We start from the raw sequence: 26,820 nt of genomic DNA, 5'->3' as shown, positions 1-26,820 counted from the left end.
CAGCCCTGTGTCTTTTGAAAAAGCCCCCCAGGTGACTCTAAGGCCACCACGGTTGTAATCCACTGCCCCGCACTTGCCCTTGCCCGTCTCTTTACCTAGGGTGCCTTCCACACCCAACCATTCCTGCCTTGCTGATGCCTTCTCGACCCCTCAGGGGAGAGGCGACAAGCTTTCTCTTCTCTGAGAGCTAGATCCTCTCTGTGTAGAGGTTATAATGAGGTGCACTGATTTGTTGAAATGCTGGTTTCCTCCACCAGACCAGCAGCTGTTCCGGGAAGGAGCCATCTCCTCTTCATCTTCCCAATCCTATAGCACCTAGCACAGTGGCTGGGATTCAGCAGGTGCCAAATGAATGCTTGCTGCGAAATGATGCTTGAATGTCAATGGTTCAGACAGAAATACAAAGACTGATATCCACCATTAAATGGGGTCAGGGTTCATCCCCGATTAGTGAATGTAGCAGTTTTCAAGTCCATGCAAACGGGCCTGAAGGTTTGTGCATCTGTTCCTTCCAAAGACTGAAGAGCATTGCACAGGGAGCATGTGCGGCCCAGGCCCTGTACCTCTTGGTTCCAGCCCTGGGGTTTGCATAGTGTGGGATGCCCATGGGCACCACCCGGCACTCACACCTGCATGACCTGAAGAGCCTGTGGGGTTAAAGTCCTGTGGGGCCACCCTTGACTAGTGGGAGGGAGAAGCTGCTGGATAAGTGCATCCCCCTCTGTACTTGGCTGCGACCGATTTGAGAATTCTTTCATGGGGCTCCTCAGAAGATCCCAGTGGATGCAACACCACTTACCTGCAGTGGTGGCCACGCTGGGAATGCATCCTGACGTGGCACCCCGCTTTCACTCCTGCTGCCTGGGGCTGTTCCTTCTTGTGGATATACTTCTTCTCTGTGGGGGACATCACCCAGGGCCTTGCTGTTCCTCCCGGAGGGTTCAGGGCTTCCCTCCAGTGAGGTGTAGGTAGGACTGGGTGTGGATGACCAGGTACCGTCTCATCTACCCAGCCCGGGGCTCTCTCCGTAGCCCTCAGGCAAGCCTGTCATTCATTGCAGAGGGCCCAATACTGGGCCCTCCAGCCACCAGCTGTCACCATCCCACACTTCCCCTAGCTCCTTCCACAGGTCCAGGTGGCCCCCACCAGCCTAGAACATTTAATGGATCATATTCTGTCTTCCCTCTGCTAGACTTTACCAACTGAGCTGAACTCATCGTGATACATCATTTGTTAATTCTCATTAAACACAGAAATTGTCTTCAGGTTCTCAGTAGCAGCAAAATCTGGAATGAACCATCCCCATGTTCCTGCGATCTTCAGCAGGGCTGGGACACCAACCAATCGTGGTCGTCTGCACACCCTGGTGGAGACTCTACTGTGTGCAGAGCTGTGTGCCGAGCGGGGGCTGGGGGATGAGATAAGGCAGACATGGCTTGTTCTCAAAGGATGCCTAGTCCAGGCGAGGAAACAAGGGAATCCACGAAGTGATGGTTCTCCAACAGGACAGGCAGTAGAGGTGGGTGCCAGCTGAGCTATAGCAACAGGAAGTGCTCCAGGAGCTCAGAGGGTAGAGAGGTCACGGGTGTGGAGGGGAGGCCCGTAGCACGGAGGGATTGACTGGGCACTGAAGAGGGAGGAAGGGGTCCCAGGCAGGGGCCAGGGCATATGCAAAGGCAGTGAGGCAGGATGCAGAGTCTGCATTTAGAGCAGAGAGGGATATGCAGCCAGTGGGTAAAGGCTTTTCAATGCCAGACTGACCACTGGGAGCTTATTCTCACAGCAGTAGGGAGCCACTGAAGGCTTTACACAGATGCACCTTCGATGAATACCTGAAGCCGTATGTGGTGGGCTGGGGAGAGATGCCTGGGTTGTTAGGAGGTCCCTGTGCTACCCAGCAAGGTAGGAATTATGGAGGGCAAGGAGGGGGATGATGGGCCGAGTGTGACCAGAAAGTTCAAGGAGAGTCAGCACTGACCTCTGGTGACAAGCTCACCTGTCCTCACAGGAACAGGGAGGTCTAGACAGGGAGTCTGTCTGGGGAGGTGTTCTGAGAAACTCTCTGCAGGTCTACAGGACGGACCCTGTCTGGCACCAACACCCTGAGATCCCACTGCATGTGCATTTAAAATAACACGCTGCACTTAAAGCTTGTTTTTGCTTTCCAAAGATGGGAGCCTGCAGGCTCATCAAGTGTCCCCCAGGCCTGTGGAAAGAGAGGTTCTTCCCCCCTTCAGACAGGGGGTGACCGAGCACCCAGAGCCTCCCCCTGACACTGCTCCAAGAAGGGTGTGGCATGGGCAGGGCAGGGGTGCTGACCTCTGCAGTGCCGGCACGGTCCTCGCTGTCCCCTGGACACTGGCTGATGGCCTGTCGCCTGCCCACACTGCCCGGGGCCCTCAGCTCAGCCTGCAGCACTTCCAAGTCCTTCTGGTGCTCAGAGCAGGCAGCCCGCTGCTCCGCCAGCTCCTGCCTCAGGGCCTCTGCAAAAGGAAGAGCAGTGGAAGGTCAGGAGCACGGTGAGGCCAAAGTGTCTTCTGCAGGGACCACAGTCTCTGGGGTGGGCTGGAGTGGGGAGCTGCTGCAGGCACTGGTTCGAGTTCCCCAAACTTACTGACGTATTTCAAGAGCACAGTAACAACAATGCCATGTATAGAGCACTAAATGTGCTAAACCCTTGAAAACCAGTTAAGCCCTACTACCATGCTATCCACTATTATCCCTCCCATTTTACGAGAGAACAGAGCCTCAGAGAAGCTGAGCAAGTAGCCCAGAGCCACCCTGCTAATAAGCGGTGGAGTCAGGATTCAACACTTCCCATGGTTCTTCTTCCCTTGGGGCCACCTGCTTCGCCATTGCTGGTTAGTTAGGACGGGTGGTGGGTTAGGGTGGGACAGCCTGGGTCCAGAGCTGAACCCTGAGGCAACACCTGGCCACAGCACCAAGTCAGAAAACTAAGAAGAACGGGGAATTAGCAAATGACCCAGTGGCCTCTTCTGGGGGTGTGGGTCTCAAATCGGAAATGTTGACATTTGTGCCAATACTTAAGGAGACAAAACATTCACAGGTCCTACTTCTCATGGATGTAAGGTCCCAGCTGGATTGTGAAGGCAGGAGATGGTCACAGTGACTGGTAATACAGGCTATTCCATCAGTCTGGGTCCCAGAGTGAAGATTTTTTGCAGCAGAACAGCAGTCAACCTTTGATGGATATGTAGCAGAAGTGGTAAATAGGTCTTTGCTTTGTAAGCCACTCAGTTTGGGGGGATGTTTGGTACTGCAGCACAATCTAGCCTAGTGTGATTCAGTGTGATCGTCTCTTATCAATCAATCCTGGCCTCAGCACCACATGATTACCAAAAACAGAGACTTAGAAGCTCAAGAAAAAGATTTGTCAGAAGGACCCAGCAGAGCCCTGCTGATCTAACTGGGGAAATTCAGATGGCCTCATGGGAACTGGGGAGTCAGCAGACAGCTACAGCTGCCACCGTCTTCTCTGAAGCTGCATGAGCTCTTCCGCTGCTCCATCTCCGCATGGCCATGCTGTACTCCTGCTCCTCTTCCCACGCTTGCTTTTCCAGCTGCTCCATCTACTTGCCCATGGCCCAAGGCTTGTTCTTTTCATAGTTCCAGAACATATCACCCCCTGTCCAAGTCCTTCTCTGTATCTCTTGGTCCAAGTGTGAGAGAGTTTGGCCCAGTTCAGGTAAGTGACCGTTCTGATTCAGTCAGGTGAGGCTGTGTGGGCAGGAAGTCCATGTCTAGAACCCCTTGCCATTTACAAAGGGCTTTATTGAACTATTTACAAAGGGGACCCGTAGCCAAGATTAGGCTCATTTTTAAGAATTGCATTGGTTTAAGTATCTGGTGTTGCTCTTGTAATTTAATTTACACTTTCCCTATTTCTGATGTTCTCGGTGTTCATTTACATTTTTCTATGTTATTAGGTTTCTTCTTTATGAGCCACCTCGAAACCTTTGTGGAATAGCTGGGCAATAAATAGAGAGCTCTTCCAATTATGTTCCTTTGTTCATTAAGTATTTATTGAGCACCTACCACGTGCTATACATTGTTCTGAGTGCTGGAGGCTCAGCGGTGAGAAGGTCCTAGCCTTCATGGAGCCAACATTCTAAACAGGGGAGTCAGTTAAGGAGAGTAGCTGAGAAATAAAAATAATTCAAGTTGAGATGAAGGTAGTAAAGGGAGTACCCTGGGTGACACACAGAGAGGAGCTACCCTGGTGTGCTCAATGAAAGCTTCCTGTGTCAGGACCTGCAGGTTGAAAAACATGAGCCGTGCCAAGAAATGGTGGATGATGTTGCATTCCAGGCAAAGAGGACAAATGGGCAAAGGCCCTAAGTTAGGAAGTACCTGGAAGAACAGTAAGAAAGCCAAGGAAGCTGGAGCTCGGTGAGTGGAGTGAAAAATGTACAAGATGAGGCTGCAGAGACAAGCAGGACCAGATCGTGGAAATCCGAAGGGACCACAGGAAAGAGTTTGGATTTGCACACTGAGATGTCCTTGAATCATTCTGGAGAGAGGAGCGACCAATAGACAGTGCAGACAACAGACCATAGGGAGGAGGAGTGAGGTTGGCAGTTGAGACACCAGTGAGATGCGAGATGCCGCAGACCGGGAAATGGATGATGGGGCTTGGATCAGGGTGGTAACGCCAGAGATGGAGAAAAGTGGATGGACTGGGGACATTTCTAGAGATCTTGTCTAAGGATTGGATTGGGGTGGTAAAGGAAAGTGGCAGGACTTTGGAGTCAGATTTTAAGCCACTTTAAATCTCTAAGCCCATCATGGGGAGTCAATAAAATCATGTATTTAGAGCTCCTATTGCCTGGCATGCAATACACACTGAGTGAAAACTGTCCTCTCCTCTCCTTTATCCCTCTTGTGGGAACGGTAAGCACTCGATGCCTTCGGTTGAGCTTTTTCTCCCACCTGCTTCTCTTAGCTGGTTGCTCTTCTGCTCAACACTCCATGTCCTGCTGCCTTTACACACAAATACACACACACTTTCTCTCTCAGATAAAAACATCAGCCGTGTTTAAAGGACATCTCTGTAAGAGTCTCCAGAGAGGTATTTCAAAAAGGTGGCTTGTTTGCAGGAGGATTTTTCTAAAAGGGTAGTGTATCCGTTTTCTTTCTGCTATAAGCAAGAAGAAACCCAACTCTAACCATCTTATACAAGAAAATGTATCATCCCACTTAACGGCAAGTCCGTGGGAGGGAAAATCACTGGCACAGAATGTTATTAGGTTTCTTCCTTATGAGCCACCTCGAAACGTTTGTGAAATAGCTGGGCAAGAAGTAGAGAGCTCTTCCCATTATGTTCATTTGTTCATTAAATATTTGTTCACAGATCGACAACATCATCAGGAGCCCATGTTCTGTCCATCCTTCTGCACTGCTATCCCTGACGTGTCGGCATTGTCTTCAGGATGTTGACCCTCTTGGTCGTTAAATGGCGGCCTCAGTTGTGCACATCCTATCCAGATAGAGGCACGTTCAGGGGAAGGAGAAGGAACTCTACATGCCCATATCTCACTCTCAAGAGTGGCAAGGGAGGCGGGTCATGGGAGAGCATGGCAGTTATCCTGGGACCTGTGGGCAGGACTTACTGACTCGCTTCTAACAGATACAATATGGAAAGAGGAGGAAAGTATGTTATAGTGGAGAAAACTGACAGACATCACCTAATCCAGGTGATCAATGATAACATCACCAGGAAAAAGTCCCATTGATATCGTGTACCCCGAATTAGATGTGATGAGCAGGTCACTTCACCTCTGCGGTGTGCTTCCCCCAAATCCATAACCCCAGTGGATTCATGAGAAAACCTCAGACAAACCTCAACTGAAAATTCCTGACCACCACTCACCAAAGTATCTGAACCATGAAAGACAAGGAAGACTGAATAATATCACAAATTACAAGAGACTAAGGAGACACGACAATGAAATGAATGAGGTAAACTGGATGGCCTCATGGAGCAGAGAGAGGGCATTAGTGGAGTAACTGGCGAGATCCAAATAAAGTCCAGAATTTAGTTAATGGTAACATACCAATGTTCATTTCTTAACTTTGACAATGTACTGTTGGTATGTGAGATGTCGACGCTGGGAGAGGTAAACCACGCTGTCTTTGAAGCTCTTCCGTAAATCTAAAATTATTATAAAATAAAAAGGTTTTTTGATTCTCTTTTTATTTTTTTAAATTCTATAGTATTTTACAGTTTTCAGAAGTTTCACACACATGATTTCATGTAATCCCATAATAACCATTTTTTTAAATCCCCTATCCCTATACTGACCATCAGCTATCACTTTTCTTAACCTTGGGGTGGGGCACTAAGGGATCCTCAGACCAGCCTCAGGGGGCCTGACACCTTCTGAAAGTACATGCATATTTTTGTGTGATGATATCCTTCTCCAGGAGAGGGACTTCGTTTTCCTCACCTGGAGGGGGCTGTAATCGGAAATGGTTAGGAGCCCCTACTCTGGTCCAGTCTCCTTATTCCAGTGTCACATGGTGAGTCTCTAACTGAATTTAAGGTGCTCCACCTTGGCCAGGTGGATTCATGGCTGTTTCTCAGATGAGCCTCAGGCCTACTTTCACTTGAACTTTATGCCGGAGACTGGAACATTCAAACTCTGGGATGAAATGGACAAATGCCTTCAAAGATACAAACGACCAAAGCTCACTCAGGAAGAAACAGATAACTTGAAAAGTCCTATATCTATTAATGAAATTAAAGTTGTAGTTATAAACTTTCCAGCCAGGGAAAAAGAAGGCCATGAATTCAGGACTTGATAAAGGGCTATCCAGCCTGGACAAGGCAATCAGAGTTGCCACCACAATTTACCCAGTGCCAGGGTCAGTGCTAAGCATCTTCCTATACATTTCACTGCATTCTACAACAGCCCTGAGAGGGGGTGGTGTTTTCTACATTTTACAGGTAAGGGCAGGGTCTTGGAGAGATTAGCAGACTCGCCCAACGTCACGCAGCTAATTATGAGCACACAGAGGCGGCTCCCGGCATTCCCGTGGGCGCTGCTCCGCTTCGACCCCCCGCTCGCGTGCTACACATCGGGTTTTTGCTGCTAGTGAGGGGAAGATGGCGGACGCAGCTGTCGTGCTTCCCGCAGAGTGGATAAAGAACTGGGAGAAATCAGGGAGAGGTGAATTTTTGCATTTATGCCGGATCCTCAGTGAAAATAAAAGCCATGAGAGTTCAACTTATAGAGATTTCCAGCAAGCTGTTTATGAGTTATCATACCATGTCATTAAAGGAAATCTAAAGCATCAACAGGCATCTAATGTTCTTAATGACATTAGTGAATTTTGTGAGGATATGCCCTCCCTTCTTGCTGACGTATTCTGCATATTAGATACTGAGACAAATTGTTTGGAAGAAAAAAGCAAGAGAGACTGTTTTACACAACTGGTATTAGCATGTTTGTATTTCGTTTCAGACACAGTTCTAAAGGAACGCTTGGATCCAGAAACACTGGAATCGTTAGGGCTTATCAAACAATCACAGCAATTCAATCAAAAGTCAGTTAAAATCAAGACAAAACTCTTTTATAAGCAGCAAAAATTTAATTTGTTAAGAGAAGAAAATGAAGGTTATGCCAGGCTGATTGCTGAATTGGGGCAAGATTTATCTGGAAATATTACTAGTGATTTGATCTCAGAAAATATCAAATCTTTAATAGGATGCTTTAATCTGGATCCCAATAGAGTTCTGGATGTCATTTTAGAAGTGTTTGAATGCAGGCCAGAACACGATGACTTCTTTATATCTTTATTAGACTCTTACATGAGTATGTGTGAACCGCAAACACTGTGTCATATTCTTGGGTTCAAATTCAAGTTTTACCAGGAACCAAATGGAGAGACTCCTTCATCTTTGTACAGAGTTGCAGCAGTACTTCTACAATTTAATCTTATTGAATTAGGTGAACTATATGTACATCTTCTTCCAGCTGATAATTGCATTATGGATGAACACAAACGAGAAATTGTAGCAGCTAAGCAGATTGTTAGAAAACTTACAATGGTTGTACTGTCTTCCGATAACATTGACCAACGAGAGAAAGAAAAGGAAAAAGAAGAGGAGAAAGTGGAGAAGCCACCTGACAACCAAAAACTTGGTTTGTTGGAAGCCTTGTTAAAGATTGGTGATTGGCAGCATGCACAGAACATTATGGATCAGATGCCTCCATACTATGCAGCTTCCCATAAACTAATAGCCCTTGCTATTTGCAAGCTTATTCATATAACTATTGAGCCTCTCTACCGAAGAGTTGGCGTTGCTAAAGGTGCTAAAGGCTCACCTGTTGATGCTTTGCCAAATAAGAGAGCACCAAAACAAGCAGAGAGCTTTGAAGATTTGCGGAGAGACGTCTTCAATATGTTCTGTTACCTTGGTCCTCACCTTTCTCACGATCCCATTTTATTCGCAAAAGTGGTGCGGATAGGCAAGTCATTTATGAAGGAGTTTCAGTCTGATGGAAGCAAACAAGAAGATAAAGAGAAGACGGAAATTATCCTTAGCTGCTTGCTTAGCATTACTGACCAGGTATTACTTCCATCTCTTTCTTTGATGGACTGCAATGCTTGTATGTCTGAGGAACTGTGGGGAATGTTGAAAACATTTCCATACCAGCATAGATATCGTCTGTATGGCCAGTGGAAGAATGAAACTTACAACAGTCATCCACTTTTAGTAAAAGTTAAAGCTCAAACAATAGACAGAGCCAAATATATCACGAAGCGTCTAACCAAGGAAAATGTGAAGCCCTCTGGAAGACAAATTGGCAAGTTGAGCCACAGCAATCCAACCATTTTGTTTGATTATATCTTGTCACAAATACAGAAGTATGATAACTTAATAACACCTGTAGTAGATTCATTGAAATACCTCACGTCACTGAATTATGACGTCTTGGCCTATTGTATCATTGAAGCTTTAGCTAATCCAGAAAAGGAGAGAATGAAGCATGACGACACAACCATCTCAAGCTGGCTTCAGAGTCTGGCTAGTTTCTGTGGTGCAGTTTTTCGTAAATATCCAATTGATCTTGCTGGTCTTCTTCAATATGTGGCTAATCAGCTAAAGGCAGGCAAAAGTTGTGACCTGCTTATATTGAAAGAAGTGGTAGAAAAAATGGCAGGAATAGAAATTACAGAAGAAATGACAATGGAGCAACTAGAGGCCATGACTGGTGGAGAGCAACTAAAAGCTGAGGGTGGTTACTTTGGCCAGATAAGAAACACGAAAAAATCCTCCCAGAGATTAAAGGCTGCACTATTAGACCATGATCTTGCTCTTCCTCTCTATGTGCTTATGGCTCAGCAGAGGAATGGGGTAATCTTTCAGGAAGGTGGAGAGAAACATTTGAAACTTGTGGGAAAGCTCTATGATCAGTGTCATGATACCCTGGTACAGTTTGGTGGCTTTTTAGCATCTAATCTAAGCACAGAGGATTATATAAAGCGAGTGCCTTCAATTGATGTGCTCTGTAATGAATTTCACACACCCCATGATGCAGCATTTTTCCTGTCTAGGCCAATGTGTGCACACCATATTTCATCCAAGTATGATGAACTTAAAAAATCAGAGAAGGGAAATAAACAGCAACGTAAAGTTCACAAGTACATTACATCATGTGAAATGGTGATGGCTCCTGTGCATGAAGCAGTGGTTTCCTTACATGTTTCCAAAGTCTGGGATGACATCAGCCCTCAATTCTATGCCACATTCTGGTCACTGACAATGTATGACCTTGCAGTTCCACATACCAGCTATGAACGGGAAGTCAATAAACTTAAAGTCCAGATGAAAGCAGTTGATGACAGTCAGGAAATGCCTCCAAATAAAAAGAAAAAAGAGAAGGAGCGATGTACTGCCCTTCAGGACAAGCTTCTTGAAGAAGAAAAGAAGCAGATGGAACATGTACAGCGAGTGCTACAGAGACTGAAACTGGAAAAGGACAATTGGCTTTTAGCAAAATCTACCAAAAATGAGACCATCACAAAATTTCTACAGCTGTGTATATTTCCTCGATGCATTTTTTCAGCAATTGATGCTGTTTACTGTGCTCGTTTTGTTGAATTGGTACATCAACAGAAAACTCCAAAGTTTTCCACACTTCTTTGCTATGATCGAGTTTTCTCTGGTATAATTTACACAGTCGCAAGCTGTACTGAAAATGAAGCTAGTCGATATGGAAGATTCCTTTGCTGCATGTTAGAGACTGTGACCAGGTGGCACAGTGATAGAGCCACATATGAAAAGGAATGTGGAAATTATCCAGGATTTCTTACTATATTACGGGCAACTGGTTTTGATGGTGGAAATAAAGCTCATCAATTAGACTATGAAAATTTTCGACACGTTGTACATAAATGGCATTACAAACTAACCAAGGCATCGGTACATTGCCTTGAAACAGGCGAATGTACTCACATCCGGAATATCTTGATTGTGCTAACAAAAATACTTCCTTGGTACCCAAAAGTTTTGAATCTGGGTCAGGCTTTGGAAAGAAGAGTGCATAAAATCTGCCAAGAGGAGAAAGAGAAGAGGCCAGATCTATATGCATTGGCTATGGGCTACTCTGGGCAGTTGAAAAGTAGAAAGTCATACATGATACCTGAAAATGAGTTTCATCACAAAGACCCCCCTCCGAGGAATGCAATTGCCAGTATACAAAATGGGCCTTGTAGTGGGCTTTCTTCATCGTCAACAGGAAGTGCATCTAAATCGGTTGAAAGCAGTAACGATGAGACTGATAAATCAAGGGAGAGATCTCAGTGGGGTGTGAAAGCAGTTAATAAAGCTTCTAATGCCACACCAAAAGGGAATTCAAGCAATGGAAATAGTGGCTCTAACAGCAAAGCTGTTAAAGAAAATGGCAAAGAAAAAGGGAAAGAGAAAGAAAAAGAGAAAAAAGAAAAGACTCCAGCTACTACTCCAGAGGCCCGAGTACTTGGTAAAGATGGTAAAGAAAAACCGAAGGAACAACGGCCAAGTAAAGATGAAAAAGCAAGAGAGACGAAGGAAAGAACACCTAAGTCTGACAAAGAGAAAGAAAAATTCAAGAAGGAAGGAAAAGCTAAAGATGAGAAATTCAAGACCACTGTCCCCAATGCAGAATCAAAGTCGACTCAAGAAAAGGAAAGGGAGAAGGAGCCATCCAGAGAAAGAGATATAGCAAAGGAAATGAAATTAAAGGAAAACGTTAAAGGAGGAGAGAAAACACCAGTTTCTGGGTCCTTGAAGTCACCTGTTCCCCGATCAGATATTGCAGAGGTTGAAAGGGAACTAAAACGTCGCAAAATTGATACCTACCCTTCTCCATCACATTGCTCAACAGTACTTCCCAAAGTTCCTCTGGGTTCTGAGAGCTATGCCAGCTCACCTGTCATCTCCATTCATTTTCTACAGGACAGTCTCATCGAACTCAAGGAATCTTCAGCAAAGCTCTACATTAATCATACTCCTCCACCACTGTCCAAGAGTAAAGAGAGAGAAATGGACAAGAAAGATTTGGACAAGTCGAGGGAAAGATCCAGAGAAAGAGAAATAAAAGATGAAAAGGACAGGAAAGCGCGGAAAAGGGATCACTCAGACAATGACCGAGAAGTGCCACCGGACTTATTAACCAAGAGGTGGAAAGAGGAACATGGAACAATGGGGGTTTCAAAACACAAAAGTGAGAGTCCGTGTGAGTCTCCTTATCCAAATGAGAAAGACAAGGAAAACAATAAGTCAAAACCGTCAGGCAAAGAAAAAGGCGGTGACTCATTTAAATCTGAAAAAATGGATAAAATCTCCTCTGGTGGCAAAAAGGAGTCCAGGCATGATAAAGGAAAGATAGAAAAGAAAGAGAAATGGGACAGTTCAGGAGGAAAGGAAGAGAAGAAACAGTCCCAGGACAAGCACAGATAATGAAGACTTTCAATCAAGGGTATGGACAGACCCCTAAGCTGAAGGTCTCCTAGAGGAGGATGCCAAAGCTCCATGCATCACTCTCAGAATGGTATCTCCTATAATTAAGAGCTTCTGGTGCTGTCCATTTAATGGGAATCTGCTTTAAATCAGAAGATGAATACACACCACCATCCTCTTTTTTTTTAAAAATAAATTTATATATTTATTTATTTTTGTCTGCATTGGGTCTTCGTTTGCTGCACGCGGGCTTTCTCTAATTGCGCGAGCAGGGGCTACTTTCCGTTGCGGTGTGTGGGCTTCTCACTGCGGTGGCTTCTCTTGTTGCAGAGCTCAGGCTCTAGGCCCGCGGGCTTCAGTAGTTGTGGCACGTGGGCTCAGTAGTTGTGCCTCACGGGCTCTAGAGCGCAGTCTCAGTAGTTGTGGTGCACGGGCCTAGTTCCTCCGCGGCATGTGGGATCTTCCCAGACCAGGGCTCAAACCTGTGTCCCCTGCATTGGCAGGCGGATTCTTAACCAGTGTGCCACCAGGGAAGTCCCACACCACCATCCTCTTGACGAGACATTCCAAAGTCACTGATTTTCAGAACCTTATTTTCACCTCCAGGCAGTTTCTTGCAGCAAGGTTCCCGTGTATACCATGTTTACTCGAGATTTGCCATCCAGAAGCAGCATCTAATGAAAATTTCACTAACTGTTTTAGCTCGTCCTTCTTTCTCAGAAAGGAGAGGAAATCGCCTCCTGGAACCAGTTCCTTAATCATGTAGATAGGCTGTATTTGTGTGCGAACTTTGATAAATTTGACAATACTGGGATGATTATCTTGCGTGAGGATTTTGGCTTCTTGTAAAAATTTTAATTTCAGTTTCTGGGAAGGATCATCTTCACATGTTTTAACAGCAATAGCAGTTTTATCCTTTAATGTGCCCTTAAATGTGTCATCAGAATTTCCCTTGCCCAGTAATTGTGACATTTTCATGATATGCCTTTTTTATTCTAATTATGATCATGCTGATACCATGATTCTCTTTATTGGAACATTGACTGTTTTTGTAGTTAAAAAAATTGAGATGAAATTCTCATAAAATATGCCATTTAAAACTGGTTCTTAGTATATCCCTGTGTTGTGACCATCAACAGTAATTCCAGAACATCTCCATCACCCTCAGAAGAGACCCTGCATCTGTTAGCAGTCACCCCCAACTCTCTCCTTCCTGCAGCCTCTGGCAACAACTAATATATTTTCTGTCTCTATGCATTTGCCTGTTTTGGACATTTCATAAAAATGGAATCATGAAATATGTGGCCTTTTGTTATATGTGGCTTCTTTCACTTAGCATCATGTTTTCAAGGTTCATCCATGTTGTAGCATGTATCAGAACTTGATTTCTTTTTATAACTGAATACTATTCCATTGTATGGATGTGTACCACATTTTGTTTATCCATTCATCAGTGATGAACAGGAACAATGATTTTTAAGGATTAAAACTGTAAGTTCAACATTAATGTATCTATAATTATAATTGGTAATGTCAAGATTATACATGGTGTGAAGAGAATACTGTACAGAAACGATATGTAAATTATTTGTCAGCATATCATGCAAGTGTGATTATTTTCTAAGGCCCTTCTAGCTCTGGTTTTATGAATTATGTGAATGTAGTATTTTCATCAATAAAGTGTAATAATGCGTTAAGCCTTAGATTAAAATTTGAAAAAAAAAAAAAAAGAGCACACAGAACTGTCTTAACTACTCCACTGCACTGACTCCCTAAGGCTAGTTTTGAGGATACTTTTGGCATCGTTAAGTTTGATTCCATAAATTCCCTGATCTGTAGGGAAATAGGGTACTCCTCCCCCCATTTCAGGGCTAATCCTAGGCAGTTTTGAGATCTAGAATTCCTAGACCACTGATCCTTTCCATGGGTCAAAGGAGTAACATCAGTGAAGTGCTGGCGTACTAGGGAGTCCTTTCTTTGGGAAGCTGCTGAGGGTGCAACCCAGTGTTACATCCCAGAGGCTCACCAAGGGGCAGAGGAGAGAAGCCCCGACCCGCAGACCTACCTGCGCTGGTCGCGGAGCTGCAGCGCCTCCTGCCGGTGCTGTTCCACCTCGGCCTGCAGCCGCCGCACTGTTTCCTTGAGCTGCGAGTTGTCCTGCCAGAGGCCGCATCCGTCGCTGGGCTCCTGGTCGGGGGCGCCCTTGCCCGTCGGGGAGCCCGCCTGGCCCGGACCGGCCCCCTCCTAGGGAGAAAGCAGCCAGAAGAGCCGTTTGCGGAGGCGCAGTGGCAGACAAGGGCCAGAGATGTGCCGCGGCAAAGACCCAGCCTGGAACCCAAATCGGGCTCCTGATTCAGGAGCTCACGTCTAGTCTCTTAAAGTTTCCTGCTTTGAGAGTTGGCCAAATGTGGCCCTCAAAAAGTCTAATAATGCTGGTGAGCCAAGAATGCGGCTTAAATGAAAACAAGCCCAACACTGCACATGTGTGGAGTGGGGGTGGGAGGGTTGGGAAGGGGGGTAGGATGTCTCTGAGTCTCTTCTTGTTACGACACTAATTCACCAATTACCCCCCAAAGATCTCATTCCCAAATTCCATCCTATTGGTGGTTAGGGCTTCAACATGGGAATTTGGGGTGAAACCACACAGGGCAGGGGAAGGGGAGAGTGAATATTTGCTGAACGATAACAATGTCACATCACCTCACAGGATTCTGATACAGCGGGTCTGGGTACATCCCAGCCCTGTGTCTTTTGAAAAAGCCCCCCAGGTGACTCTAAGGCCACCACGGTTGTAATCCACTGCCCCGCACTTGCCCTTGCCCGTCTCTTTACCTAGGGTGCCTTCCACACCCAACCATTCCTGCCTTGCTGATGCCTTCTCGACCCCTCAGGGGAGAGGCGACAAGCTTTCTCTTCTCTGAGAGCTAGATCCTCTCTGTGTAGAGGTTATAATGAGGTGCACTGATTTGTTGAAATGCTGGTTTCCTCCACCAGACCAGCAGCTGTTCCGGGAAGGAGCCATCTCCTCTTCATCTTCCCAATCCTATAGCACCTAGCACAGTGGCTGGGATTCAGCAGGTGCCAAATGAATGCTTGCTGCGAAATGATGCTTGAATGTCAATGGTTCAGACAGAAATACAAAGACTGATATCCACCATTAAATGGGGTCAGGGTTCATCCCCGATTAGTGAATGTAGCAGTTTTCAAGTCCATGCAAACGGGCCTGAAGGTTTGTGCATCTGTTCCTTCCAAAGACTGAAGAGCATTGCACAGGGAGCATGTGCGGCCCAGGCCCTGTACCTCTTGGTTCCAGCCCTGAGGTTTGCATAGTGTGGGATGCCCATGGGCACCACCCGGCACTCACACCTGCATGACCTGAAGAGCCTGTGGGGTTAAAGTCCTGTGGGGCCACCCTTGACTAGTGGGAGGGAGAAGCTGCTGGATAAGTGCATCCCCCTCTGTACTTGGCTGTGACAGATTTGAGAATTCTTTCATGGGGCTCCTCAGAAGATCCCAGTGGATGCAACACCACTTACCTGCAGTGGTGGCCACGCTGGGAATGCATCCTGACGTTGCACACCCCTTTCACTCCTGCTGCCTGGGGCTGTTCCTTCTTGTGGATATACTTCTTCTCTGTGGGGGACATCACCCAGGGCCTTGCTGTTCCTCCCGGAGGGTTCAGGGCTTCCCTCCAGTGAGGTGTAGGTGAGGACTGGGTGTGGATGACCAGGTACCGTCTCATCTACCCAGCCCGGGGCTCTCTCCGTAGCCCTCAGGCAAGCCTGTCATTCATTGCAGAGGGCCCAATACTGGGTCCTCCAGCCACCAGCTGTCACCATCCCACACTTCCCCTAGCTCCTTCCACAGGTCCAGGTGGCCCCCACCAGCCTAGAACATTTAATGGATCATATTCTGTCTTCCCTCTGCTAGACTTTACCAACTGAGCTGAACTCATCGTGATACATCATTTGTTAATTCTCATTAAACACAGAAATTGTCTTCAGGTTCTCAGTAGCAGCAAAATCTGGAATGAACCATCCCCATGTTCCTGCGATCTTCAGCAGGGCTGGGACACCAACCAATCGTGGTCGTCTGCACACCCTGGTGGAGACTCTACTGTGTGCAGAGCTGTGTGCCGAGCGGGGGCTGGGGGATGAGATAAGGCAGACATGGCTTGTTCTCAAAGGATGCCTAGTCCAGGCGAGGAAACAAGGGAATCCACGAAGTGATGGTTCTCCAACAGGACAGGCAGTAGAGGTGGGTGCCAGCTGAGCTATAGCAACAGGAAGTGCTCCAGGAGCTCAGAGGGTAGAGAGGTCACGGGTGTGGAGGGGAGGCCCGTAGCACGGAGGGATTGACTGGGCACTGAAGAGGGAGGAAGGGGTCCCAGGCAGGGGCCAGGGCATATGCAAAGGCAGTGAGGCAGGATGCAGAGCCTGCATTTAGAGCAGAGAGGGATATGCAGCCAGTGGGTAAAGGCTTTTCAATGCCAGACTGACCACTGGGAGCTTATTCTCACAGCAGTAGGGAGCCACTGAAGGCTTTACACAGATGCACCTTCGATGAATACCTGAAGCCGTATGTGGTGGGCTGGGGAGAGATGCCTGGGTTGTTAGGAGGTCCCTGTGCTACCCAGCAAGGTAGGAATTATGGAGGGCAAGGAGGGGGATGATGGGCCGAGTGTGACCAGAAAGTTCAAGGAGAGTCAGCACTGACCTCTGGTGACAAGCTCACCTGTCCTCACAGGAACAGGGAGGTCTAGACAGGGAGTCTGTCTGGGGAGGTGTTCTGAGAAACTCTCTGCAGGTCTACAGGACGGACCCTGTCTGGCACCAACACCCTGAGATCCCACTGCATGTGCATTTAAAATAACACGCTGCACTTAAAGCTTGTTTTTGCTTTCCAAAGATGGGAGCCTGCGGGCTCATCAAGTGTCCCCCAGGCCTGTGGAAAGAGAGGTTCTTCCCCCCTTCAGACAGGGGGTGACCGAGCACCCAGAGCCTCCCCCTGACACTGCTCCAAGAAGGGTGTGGCATGGGCAGGGCAGGGGTGCTGACCTCTGCAGTGCCGGCACGGTCCTCGCTGTCCCCTGGACACTGGCTGATGGCCTGTCGCCTGCCCACACTGCCCGGGGCCCTCAGCTCAGCCTGCAGCACTTCCAAGTCCTTCTGGTGCTCAGAGCAGGCAGCCCGCTGCTCCGCCAGCTCCTGCCTCAGGGCCTCTGCAAAAGGAAGAGCAGTGGAAGGTCAGGAGCACGGTGAGGCCAAAGTGTCTTCTGCAGGGACCACAGTCTCTGGGGTGGGCTGGAGTGGGGAGCTGCTGCAGGCACTGGTTCGAGTTCCCCAAACTTACTGACGTACTTCAAGAGCACAGTAACAACAATACCATGTATACAGCACTAAATGTGCTAAACCCTTGAAAACCAGTTAAGCCCTACTACCATGCTATCCACTATTATCCCTCCCATTTTACGAGAGAACAGAGCCTCAGAGAAGCTGAGCAAGTAGCCCAGAGCCACCCTGCTAATAAGCGGTGGAGTCAGCATTCAACAATTCCCATGGTTCTTCTTCCCTTGGGGCCACCTGCTTCGCCATTGCTGGTTAGTTAGGACGGGTGGTGGGTTAGGGTGGGACAGCCTGGGTCCAGAGCTGAACCCCGAGGCAACACCTGGCCACAGCACCAAGTCAGAAAACTAAGAAGAACGGGGAATTAGCAAATGACCCAGTGGCCTCTTCTGGGGGTGTGGGTCTCAAATCGGAAATGTTGACATTTGTGCCAATACTTAAGGAGACAAAACATTCACAGGTCCTACTTCTCATGGATGTAAGGTCCCAGCTGGATTGTGAAGGCAGGAGATGGTCACAGTGACTGGTAATACAGGCTATTCCATCAGTCTGGGTCCCAGAGTGAAGATTTTTTGCAGCAGAACAGCAGTCAACCTTTGATGGATATGTAGCAGAAGTGGTAAATAGGTCTTTGCTTTGTAAGCCACTCAGTTTGGGGGGATGTTTGGTACTGCAGCACAATCTAGCCTAGTGTGATTCAGTGTGATCGTCTCTTATCAATCAATCCTGGCCTCAGCACCACATGATTACCAAAAACAGAGACTTAGAAGCTCAAGAAAAAGATTTGTCAGAAGGACCCAGCAGAGCCCTGCTGATCTAACTGGGGAAATTCAGATGGCCTCATGGGAACTGGGGAGTCAGCAGACAGCTACAGCTGCCACCGTCTTCTCTGAAGCTGCATGAGCTCTTCCGCTGCTCCATCTCCGCATGGCCATGCTGTACTCCTGCTCCTCTTCCCACGCTTGCTTTTCCAGCTGCTCCATCTACTTGCCCATGGCCCAAGGCTTGTTCTTTTCATAGTTCCAGAACATATCACCCCCTGTCCAAGTCCTTCTCTGTATCTCTTGGTCCAAGTGTGAGAGAGTTTGGCCCAGTTCAGGTAAGTGACCGTTCTGATTCAGTCAGGTGAGGCTGTGTGGGCAGGAAGTCCATGTCTAGAACCCCTTGCCATTTACAAAGGGCTTTATTGAACTATTTACAAAGGGGACCCGTAGCCAAGATTAGGCTCATTTTTAAGAATTGCATTGGTTTAAGTATCTGGTGTTGCTCTTGTAATTTAATTTACACTTTCCCTATTTCTGATGTTCTCGGTGTTCATTTACATTTTTCTATGTTATTAGGTTTCTTCTTTATGAGCCACCTCGAAACCTTTGTGGAATAGCTGGGCAATAAATAGAGAGCTCTTCCAATTATGTTCCTTTGTTCATTAAGTATTTATTGAGCACCTACCACGTGCTATACATTGTTCTGAGTGCTGGAGGCTCAGCGGTGAGAAGGTCCTAGCCTTCATGGAGCCAACATTCTAAACAGGGGAGTCAGTTAAGGAGAGTAGCTGAGAAATAAAAATAATTCAAGTTGAGATGAAGGTAGTAAAGGGAGTACCCTGGGTGACACACAGAGAGGAGCTACCCTGGTGTGCTCAATGAAAGCTTCCTGTGTCAGGACCTGCAGGTTGAAAAACATGAGCCGTGCCAAGAAATGGTGGATGATGTTGCATTCCAGGCAAAGAGGACAAATGGGCAAAGGCCCTAAGTTAGGAAGTACCTGGAAGAACAGTAAGAAAGCCAAGGAAGCTGGAGCTCGGTGAGTGGAGTGAAAAATGTACAAGATGAGGCTGCAGAGACAAGCAGGACCAGATCGTGGAAATCCGAAGGGACCACAGGAAAGAGTTTGGATTTGCACACTGAGATGTCCTTGAATCATTCTGGAGAGAGGAGCGACCAATAGACAGTGCAGACAACAGACCATAGGGAGGAGGAGTGAGGTTGGCAGTTGAGACACCAGTGAGATGCGAGATGCCGCAGACCGGGAAATGGATGATGGGGCTTGGATCAGGGTGGTAACGCCAGAGATGGAGAAAAGTGGATGGACTGGGGACATTTCTAGAGATCTTGTCTAAGGATTGGATTGGGGTGGTAAAGGAAAGTGGCAGGACTTTGGAGTCAGATTTTAAGCCACTTTAAATCTCTAAGCCCATCATGGGGAGTCAATAAAATCATGTATTTAGAGCTCCTATTGCCTGGCATGCAATACACACTGAGTGAAAACTGTCCTCTCCTCTCCTTTATCCCTCTTGTGGGAACGGTAAGCACTCGATGCCTTCGGTTGAGCTTTTTCTCCCACCTGCTTCTCTTAGCTGGTTGCTCTTCTGCTCAACACTCCATGTCCTGCTGCCTTTACACACAAATACACACACACTTTCTCTCTCAGATAAAAACATCAGCCGTGTTTAAAGGACATCTCTGTAAGAGTCTCCAGAGAGGTATTTCAAAAAGGTGGCTTGTTTGCAGGAGGATTTTTCTAAAAGGGTAGTGTATCCGTTTTCTTTCTGCTATAAGCAAGAAGAAACCCAACTCTAACCATCTTATACAAGAAAATGTATCATCCCACTTAACGGCAAGTCCGTGGGAGGGAAAATCACTGGCACAGAATGTTATTAGGTTTCTTCCTTATGAGCCACCTCGAAACGTTTGTGAAATAGCTGGGCAAGAAGTAGAGAGCTCTTCCCATTATGTTCATTTGTTCATTAAATATTTGTTCACAGATCGACAACATCATCAGGAGCCCATGTTCTGTCCATCCTTCTGCACTGCTATCCCTGACGTGTCGGCATTGTCTTCAGGATGTTGACCCTCTTGGTCGTTAAATGGCGGCCTCAGTTGTGCACATCCTATCCAGATAGAGGCACGTTCAGGGGAAGGAGAAGGAACTCTACATGCCCATATCTCACTCTCAAGAGTGGCAAGGGAGGCGGGTCATGGGAGAGCATGGCAGTTATCCTGGGACCTGTGGGCAGGACTTACTGACTCGCTTCTAACAGATACAATATGGAAAGAGGAGGAAAGTATGTTATAGTGGAGAAAACTGACAGACATCACCTAATCCAGGTGATCAATGATAACATCACCAGGAAAAAGTCCCATTGATATCGTGTACCCCGAATTAGATGTGATGAGCAGGTCACTTCATCTCTGCGGTGTGCTTCCCCCAAATCCATAACCCCAGTGGATTCATGAGAAATCCTCAGACAAACCTCAACTGAAAATTCCTGACCACCACTCACCAAAGTATCTGAACCATGAAAGACAAGGAAGACTGAATAACATCACAAATTACAAGAGACTAAGGAGACACGACAATGAAATGAATGAGGTAAACTGGATGGCCTCATGGAGCAGAGAGAGGGCATTAGTGGAGTAACTGGCGAGATCCAAATAAAGTCCAGAATTTAGTTAATGGTAACATACCAATGTTCATTTCTTAACTTTGACAATGTACTGTTGGTATGTGAGATGTCGACGCTGGGAGAGGTAAACCACGCTGTCTTTGAAGCTCTTCTGTAAATCTAAAATTATTATAAAATAAAAAGGTTTTTGGATTCTCTTTTTATTTTTTTAAATTCTATAGTATTTTACAGTTTTCAGAACTTTCACACACATGATTTCATGTAATCCCATAATAACCATTTTTTAAAATACCCTATCCCTATACTGACCATCAGCTATCACTTTTCTTAACCTTGGGGTGGGGCACTAAGGGATCCTCAGACCAGCCTCAGGGGGCCTGACACCTTCTGAAAGTACATGCATATTTTTGTGTGATGATATCCTTCTCCAGGAGAGGGACTTCGTTTTCCTCACCTGGAGGGGGCTGTAATCGGAAATGGTTAGGAGCCCCTACTCTGGTCCAGTCTCCTTATTCCAGTGTCACATGGTGAGTCTCTAACTGAATTTAAGGTGCTCCACCTTGGCCAGGTGGATTCATGGCTGTTTCTCAGATGAGCCTCAGGCCTACTTTCACTTGAACTTTATGCCGGAGACTGGAACATTCAAACTCTGGGATGAAATGGACAAATGCCTTCAAAGATACAAACGACCAAAGCTCACTCAGGAAGAAACAGATAACTTGAAAAGTCCTATATCTATTAATGAAATTAAAGTTGTAGTTATAAACTTTCCAGCCAGGGAAAAAGAAGGCCATGAATTCAGGACTTGATAAAGGGCTATCCAGCCTGGACAAGGCAATCAGAGTTGCCACCACAATTTACCCAGTGCCAGGGTCAGTGCTAAGCATCTTCCTATACATTTCACTGCATTCTACAACAGCCCTGAGAGGGGGTGGTGTTTTCTACATTTTACAGGTAAGGGCAGGGTCTTGGAGAGATTAGCAGACTCGCCCAACGTCACGCAGCTAATTATGAGCACACAGAGGCGGCTCCCGGCATTCCCGTGGGCGCTGCTCCGCTTCGACCCCCCGCTCGCGTGCTACACATCGGGTTTTTGCTGCTAGTGAGGGGAAGATGGCGGACGCAGCTGTCGTGCTTCCCGCAGAGTGGATAAAGAACTGGGAGAAATCAGGGAGAGGTGAATTTTTGCATTTATGCCGGATCCTCAGTGAAAATAAAAGCCATGAGAGTTCAACTTATAGAGATTTCCAGCAAGCTGTTTATGAGTTATCATACCATGTCATTAAAGGAAATCTAAAGCATCAACAGGCATCTAATGTTCTTAATGACATTAGTGAATTTTGTGAGGATATGCCCTCCCTTCTTGCTGACGTATTCTGCATATTAGATACTGAGACAAATTGTTTGGAAGAAAAAAGCAAGAGAGACTGTTTTACACAACTGGTATTAGCATGTTTGTATTTCGTTTCAGACACAGTTCTAAAGGAACGCTTGGATCCAGAAACACTGGAATCGTTAGGGCTTATCAAACAATCACAGCAATTCAATCAAAAGTCAGTTAAAATCAAGACAAAACTCTTTTATAAGCAGCAAAAATTTAATTTGTTAAGAGAAGAAAATGAAGGTTATGCCAGGCTGATTGCTGAATTGGGGCAAGATTTATCTGGAAATATTACTAGTGATTTGATCTCAGAAAATATCAAATCTTTAATAGGATGCTTTAATCTGGATCCCAATAGAGTTCTGGATGTCATTTTAGAAGTGTTTGAATGCAGGCCAGAACACGATGACTTCTTTATATCTTTATTAGACTCTTACATGAGTATGTGTGAACTGCAAACACTGTGTCATATTCTTGGGTTCAAATTCAAGTTTTACCAGGAACCAAATGGAGAGACTCCTTCATCTTTGTACAGAGTTGCAGCAGTACTTCTACAATTTAATCTTATTGATTTAGGTGAACTATATGTACATCTTCTTCCAGCTGATAATTGCATTATGGATGAACACAAACGAGAAATTGTAGCAGCTAAGCAGATTGTTAGAAAACTTACAATGGTTGTACTGTCTTCCGATAACATTGACCAACGAGAGAAAGAAAAGGAAAAAGAAGAGGAGAAAGTGGAGAAGCCACCTGACAACCAAAAACTTGGTTTGTTGGAAGCCTTGTTAAAGATTGGTGATTGGCAGCATGCACAGAACATTATGGATCAGATGCCTCCATACTATGCAGCTTCCCATAAACTAATAGCCCTTGCTATTTGCAAGCTTATTCATATAACTATTGAGCCTCTCTACCGAAGAGTTGGCGTTGCTAAAGGTGCTAAAGGCTCACCTGTTGATGCTTTGCCAAATAAGAGAGCACCAAAACAAGCAGAGAGCTTTGAAGATTTGCGGAGAGACGTCTTCAATATGTTCTGTTACCTTGGTCCTCACCTTTCTCACGATCCCATTTTATTCGCAAAAGTGGTGCGGATAGGCAAGTCATTTATGAAGGAGTTTCAGTCTGATGGAAGCAAACAAGAAGATAAAGAGAAGACGGAAATTATCCTTAGCTGCTTGCTTAGCATTACTGACCAGGTATTACTTCCATCTCTTTCTTTGATGGACTGCAATGCTTGTATGTCTGAGGAACTGTGGGGAATGTTGAAAACATTTCCATACCAGCATAGATATCGTCTGTATGGCCAGTGGAAGAATGAAACTTACAACAGTCATCCACTTTTAGTAAAAGTTAAAGCTCAAACAATAGACAGAGCCAAATATATCACGAAGCGTCTAACCAAGGAAAATGTGAAGCCCTCTGGAAGACAAATTGGCAAGTTGAGCCACAGCAATCCAACCATTTTGTTTGATTATATCTTGTCACAAATACAGAAGTATGATAACTTAATAACACCTGTAGTAGATTCATTGAAATACCTCACATCACTGAATTACGACGTCTTGGCCTATTGTATCATTGAAGCTTTAGCTAATCCAGAAAAGGAGAGAATGAAGCATGACGACACAACCGTCTCAAGCTGGCTTCAGAGTCTGGCTAGTTTCTGTGGTGCAGTTTTTCGTAAATATCCAATTGATCTTGCTGGTCTTCTTCAATATGTGGCTAATCAGCTAAAGGCAGGCAAAAGTTGTGACCTGCTTATATTGAAAGAAGTGGTAGAAAAAATGGCAGGAATAGAAATTACAGAAGAAATGACAATGGAGCAACTAGAGGCCATGACTGGTGGAGAGCAACTAAAAGCTGAGGGTGGTTACTTTGGCCAGATAAGAAACACGAAAAAATCCTCCCAGAGATTAAAGGCTGCACTATTAGACCATGATCTTGCTCTTCCTCTCTATGTGCTTATGGCTCAGCAGAGGAATGGGGTAATCTTTCAGGAAGGTGGAGAGAAACATTTGAAACTTGTGGGAAAGCTCTATGATCAGTGTCATGATACCCTGGTACAGTTTGGTGGCTTTTTAGCATCTAATCTAAGCACAGAGGATTATATAAAGCGAGTGCCTTCAATTGATGTGCTCTGTAATGAATTTCACACACCCCATGATGCAGCATTTTTCCTGTCTAGGCCAATGTGTGCACACCATATTTCATCCAAGTATGATGAACTTAAAAAATCAGAGAAGGGAAATAAACAGCAACGTAAAGTTCACAAGTACATTACATCATGTGAAATGGTGATGGCTCCTGTGCATGAAGCAGTGGTTTCCTTACATGTTTCCAAAGTCTGGGATGACATCAGCCCTCAATTCTATGCCACATTCTGGTCACTGACAATGTATGACCTTGCAGTTCCACATACCAGCTATGAACGGGAAGTCAATAAACTTAAAGTCCAGATGAAAGCAGTTGATGACAGTCAGGAAATGCCTCCAAATAAAAAGAAAAAAGAGAAGGAGCGATGTACTGCCCTTCAGGACAAGCTTCTTGAAGAAGAAAAGAAGCAGATGGAACATGTACAGCGAGTGCTACAGAGACTGAAACTGGAAAAGGACAATTGGCTTTTAGCAAAATCTACCAAAAATGAGACCATCACAAAATTTCTACAGCTGTGTATATTTCCTCGATGCATTTTTTCAGCAATTGATGCTGTTTACTGTGCTCGTTTTGTTGAATTGGTACATCAACAGAAAACTCCAAAGTTTTCCACACTTCTTTGCTATGATCGAGTTTTCTCTGGTATAATTTACACAGTCGCAAGCTGTACTGAAAATGAAGCTAGTCGATATGGAAGATTCCTTTGCTGCATGTTAGAGACTGTGACCAGGTGGCACAGTGATAGAGCCACATATGAAAAGGAATGTGGAAATTATCCAGGATTTCTTACTATATTACGGGCAACTGGTTTTGATGGTGGAAATAAAGCTCATCAATTAGACTATGAAAATTTTCGACACGTTGTACATAAATGGCATTACAAACTAACCAAGGCATCGGTACATTGCCTTGAAACAGGCGAATGTACTCACATCCGGAATATCTTGATTGTGCTAACAAAAATACTTCCTTGGTACCCAAAAGTTTTGAATCTGGGTCAGGCTTTGGAAAGAAGAGTGCATAAAATCTGCCAAGAGGAGAAAGAGAAGAGGCCAGATCTATATGCATTGGCTATGGGCTACTCTGGGCAGTTGAAAAGTAGAAAGTCATACATGATACCTGAAAATGAGTTTCATCACAAAGACCCCCCTCCGAGGAATGCAATTGCCAGTATACAAAATGGGCCTTGTAGTGGGCTTTCTTCATCGTCAACAGGAAGTGCATCTAAATCGGTTGAAAGCAGTAACGATGAGACTGATAAATCAAGGGAGAGATCTCAGTGGGGTGTGAAAGCAGTTAATAAAGCTTCTAATGCCACACCAAAAGGGAATTCAAGCAATGGAAATAGTGGCTCTAACAGCAAAGCTGTTAAAGAAAATGGCAAAGAAACAGGGAAAGAGAAAGAAAAAGAGAAAAAAGAAAAGACTTCAGCTACTACTCCAGAGGCCCGAGTACTTGGTAAAGATGGTAAAGAAAAACCGAAGGAACAACGGCCGAGTAAAGATGAAAAAGCAAGAGAGACGAAGGAAAGAACACCTAAGTCTGACAAAGAGAAAGAAAAATTCAAGAAGGAAGGAAAAGCTAAAGATGAGAAATTCAAGACCACTGTCCCCAATGCAGAATCAAAGTCGACTCAAGAAAAGGAAAGGGAGAAGGAGCCATCCAGAGAAAGAGATATAGCAAAGGAAATGAAATTAAAGGAAAACGTTAAAGGAGGAGAGAAAACACCAGTTTCTGGGTCCTTGAAGTCACCTGTTCCCCGATCAGATATTGCAGAGGTTGAAAGGGAACTAAAACGTCGCAAAATTGATACCTACCCTTCTCCATCACATTGCTCAACAGTACTTCCCAAAGTTCCTCTGGGTTCTGAGAGCTATGCCAGCTCACCTGTCATCTCCATTCATTTTCTACAGGACAGTCTCATCGAACTCAAGGAATCTTCAGCAAAGCTCTACATTAATCATACTCCTCCACCACTGTCCAAGAGTAAGGAGAGAGAAATGGACAAGAAAGATTTGGACAAGTCGAGGGAAAGATCCAGAGAAAGAGAAATAAAAGATGAAAAGGACAGGAAAGAGCGGAAAAGGGATCACTCAGACAATGACCGAGAAGTGCCACCGGACTTATTAACCAAGAGGCGGAAACAGGAACATGGAACAATGGGGGTTTCAAAACACAAAAGTGAGAGTCCGTGTGAGTCTCCTTGTCCAAATGAGAAAGACAAGGAAAACAATAAGTCAAAACCGTCAGGCAAAGAAAAAGGCGGTGACTCATTTAAATCTGAAAAAATGGATTAAATCTCCTCTGGTGGCAAAAAGGAGTCCAGGCATGATAAAGGAAAGATAGAAAAGAAAGAGAAATGGGACAGTTCAGGAGGAAAGGAAGAGAAGAAACAGTCCCAGGACAAGCGCAGATAATGAAGACTTTCAATCAAGGGTATGGACAGACCCCTAAGCTGAAGGTCTCCTAGAGGAGGATGCCAAAGCTCCATGCGTCACTCTCAGAATGGTATCTCCTATAATTAAGAGCTTCTGGTGCTGTCCATTTAATGGGAATCTGCTTT

The 26,820-nt window shown here is 45.6% G+C and overlaps 3 protein-coding genes across 3 annotated transcripts in view; 2 read left to right on the top strand and 1 right to left on the bottom strand.

Moving 5' to 3' along the window:
• The window catches only part of LOC307058216 (protein FAM184B-like), a gene marked incomplete at both ends in the record, with an annotated part of 76,170 nt that overhangs the window by 31,134 nt on the left and 18,216 nt on the right, over nucleotides 1-26,820 (bottom strand). Inside the window, 1 exon segment of the mRNA XM_079711654.1 lies at nucleotides 17,026-17,189. Within this exon segment, the coding sequence (XP_079567780.1) occupies nucleotides 17,026-17,189 (164 nt within the window).
• On the top strand, nucleotides 7,121-12,125 carry LOC307056763 (THO complex subunit 2-like). The gene has a single exon (XM_079709640.1). The coding sequence runs from the start codon at nucleotides 7,127-7,129 to the stop codon at nucleotides 11,966-11,968; it is 4,842 nt and encodes a 1,613-aa protein (XP_079565766.1). The 5' UTR covers nucleotides 7,121-7,126; the 3' UTR covers nucleotides 11,969-12,125.
• LOC307056681 (THO complex subunit 2-like) lies at nucleotides 21,833-26,554 on the top strand (the record flags this gene model as incomplete). The annotated part of the gene is made up of 1 exon (XM_079709523.1): nucleotides 21,833-26,554. One exon carries the CDS (start codon nucleotides 21,833-21,835, stop codon nucleotides 26,552-26,554), a length of 4,722 nt encoding a protein of 1,573 aa, XP_079565649.1.

Source organism: Hyperoodon ampullatus (assembly GCF_949752795.1).
Source record: "Hyperoodon ampullatus genome assembly, chromosome: 1".
Taxonomy (NCBI): Eukaryota; Metazoa; Chordata; class Mammalia; order Artiodactyla; family Ziphiidae; genus Hyperoodon; species Hyperoodon ampullatus.
Note: the sequence above shows the minus strand (reverse complement) of the source record. Positions and strands in the feature narration are given on the sequence as shown.

Coding starts and splice junctions, on each gene's coding strand:
- LOC307056763 (XM_079709640.1), top strand. CDS start 7,127: ATGGCGGACGCAGCTGTCGTGCTTCCCGCAGAGTGGATAAAGAACTGG.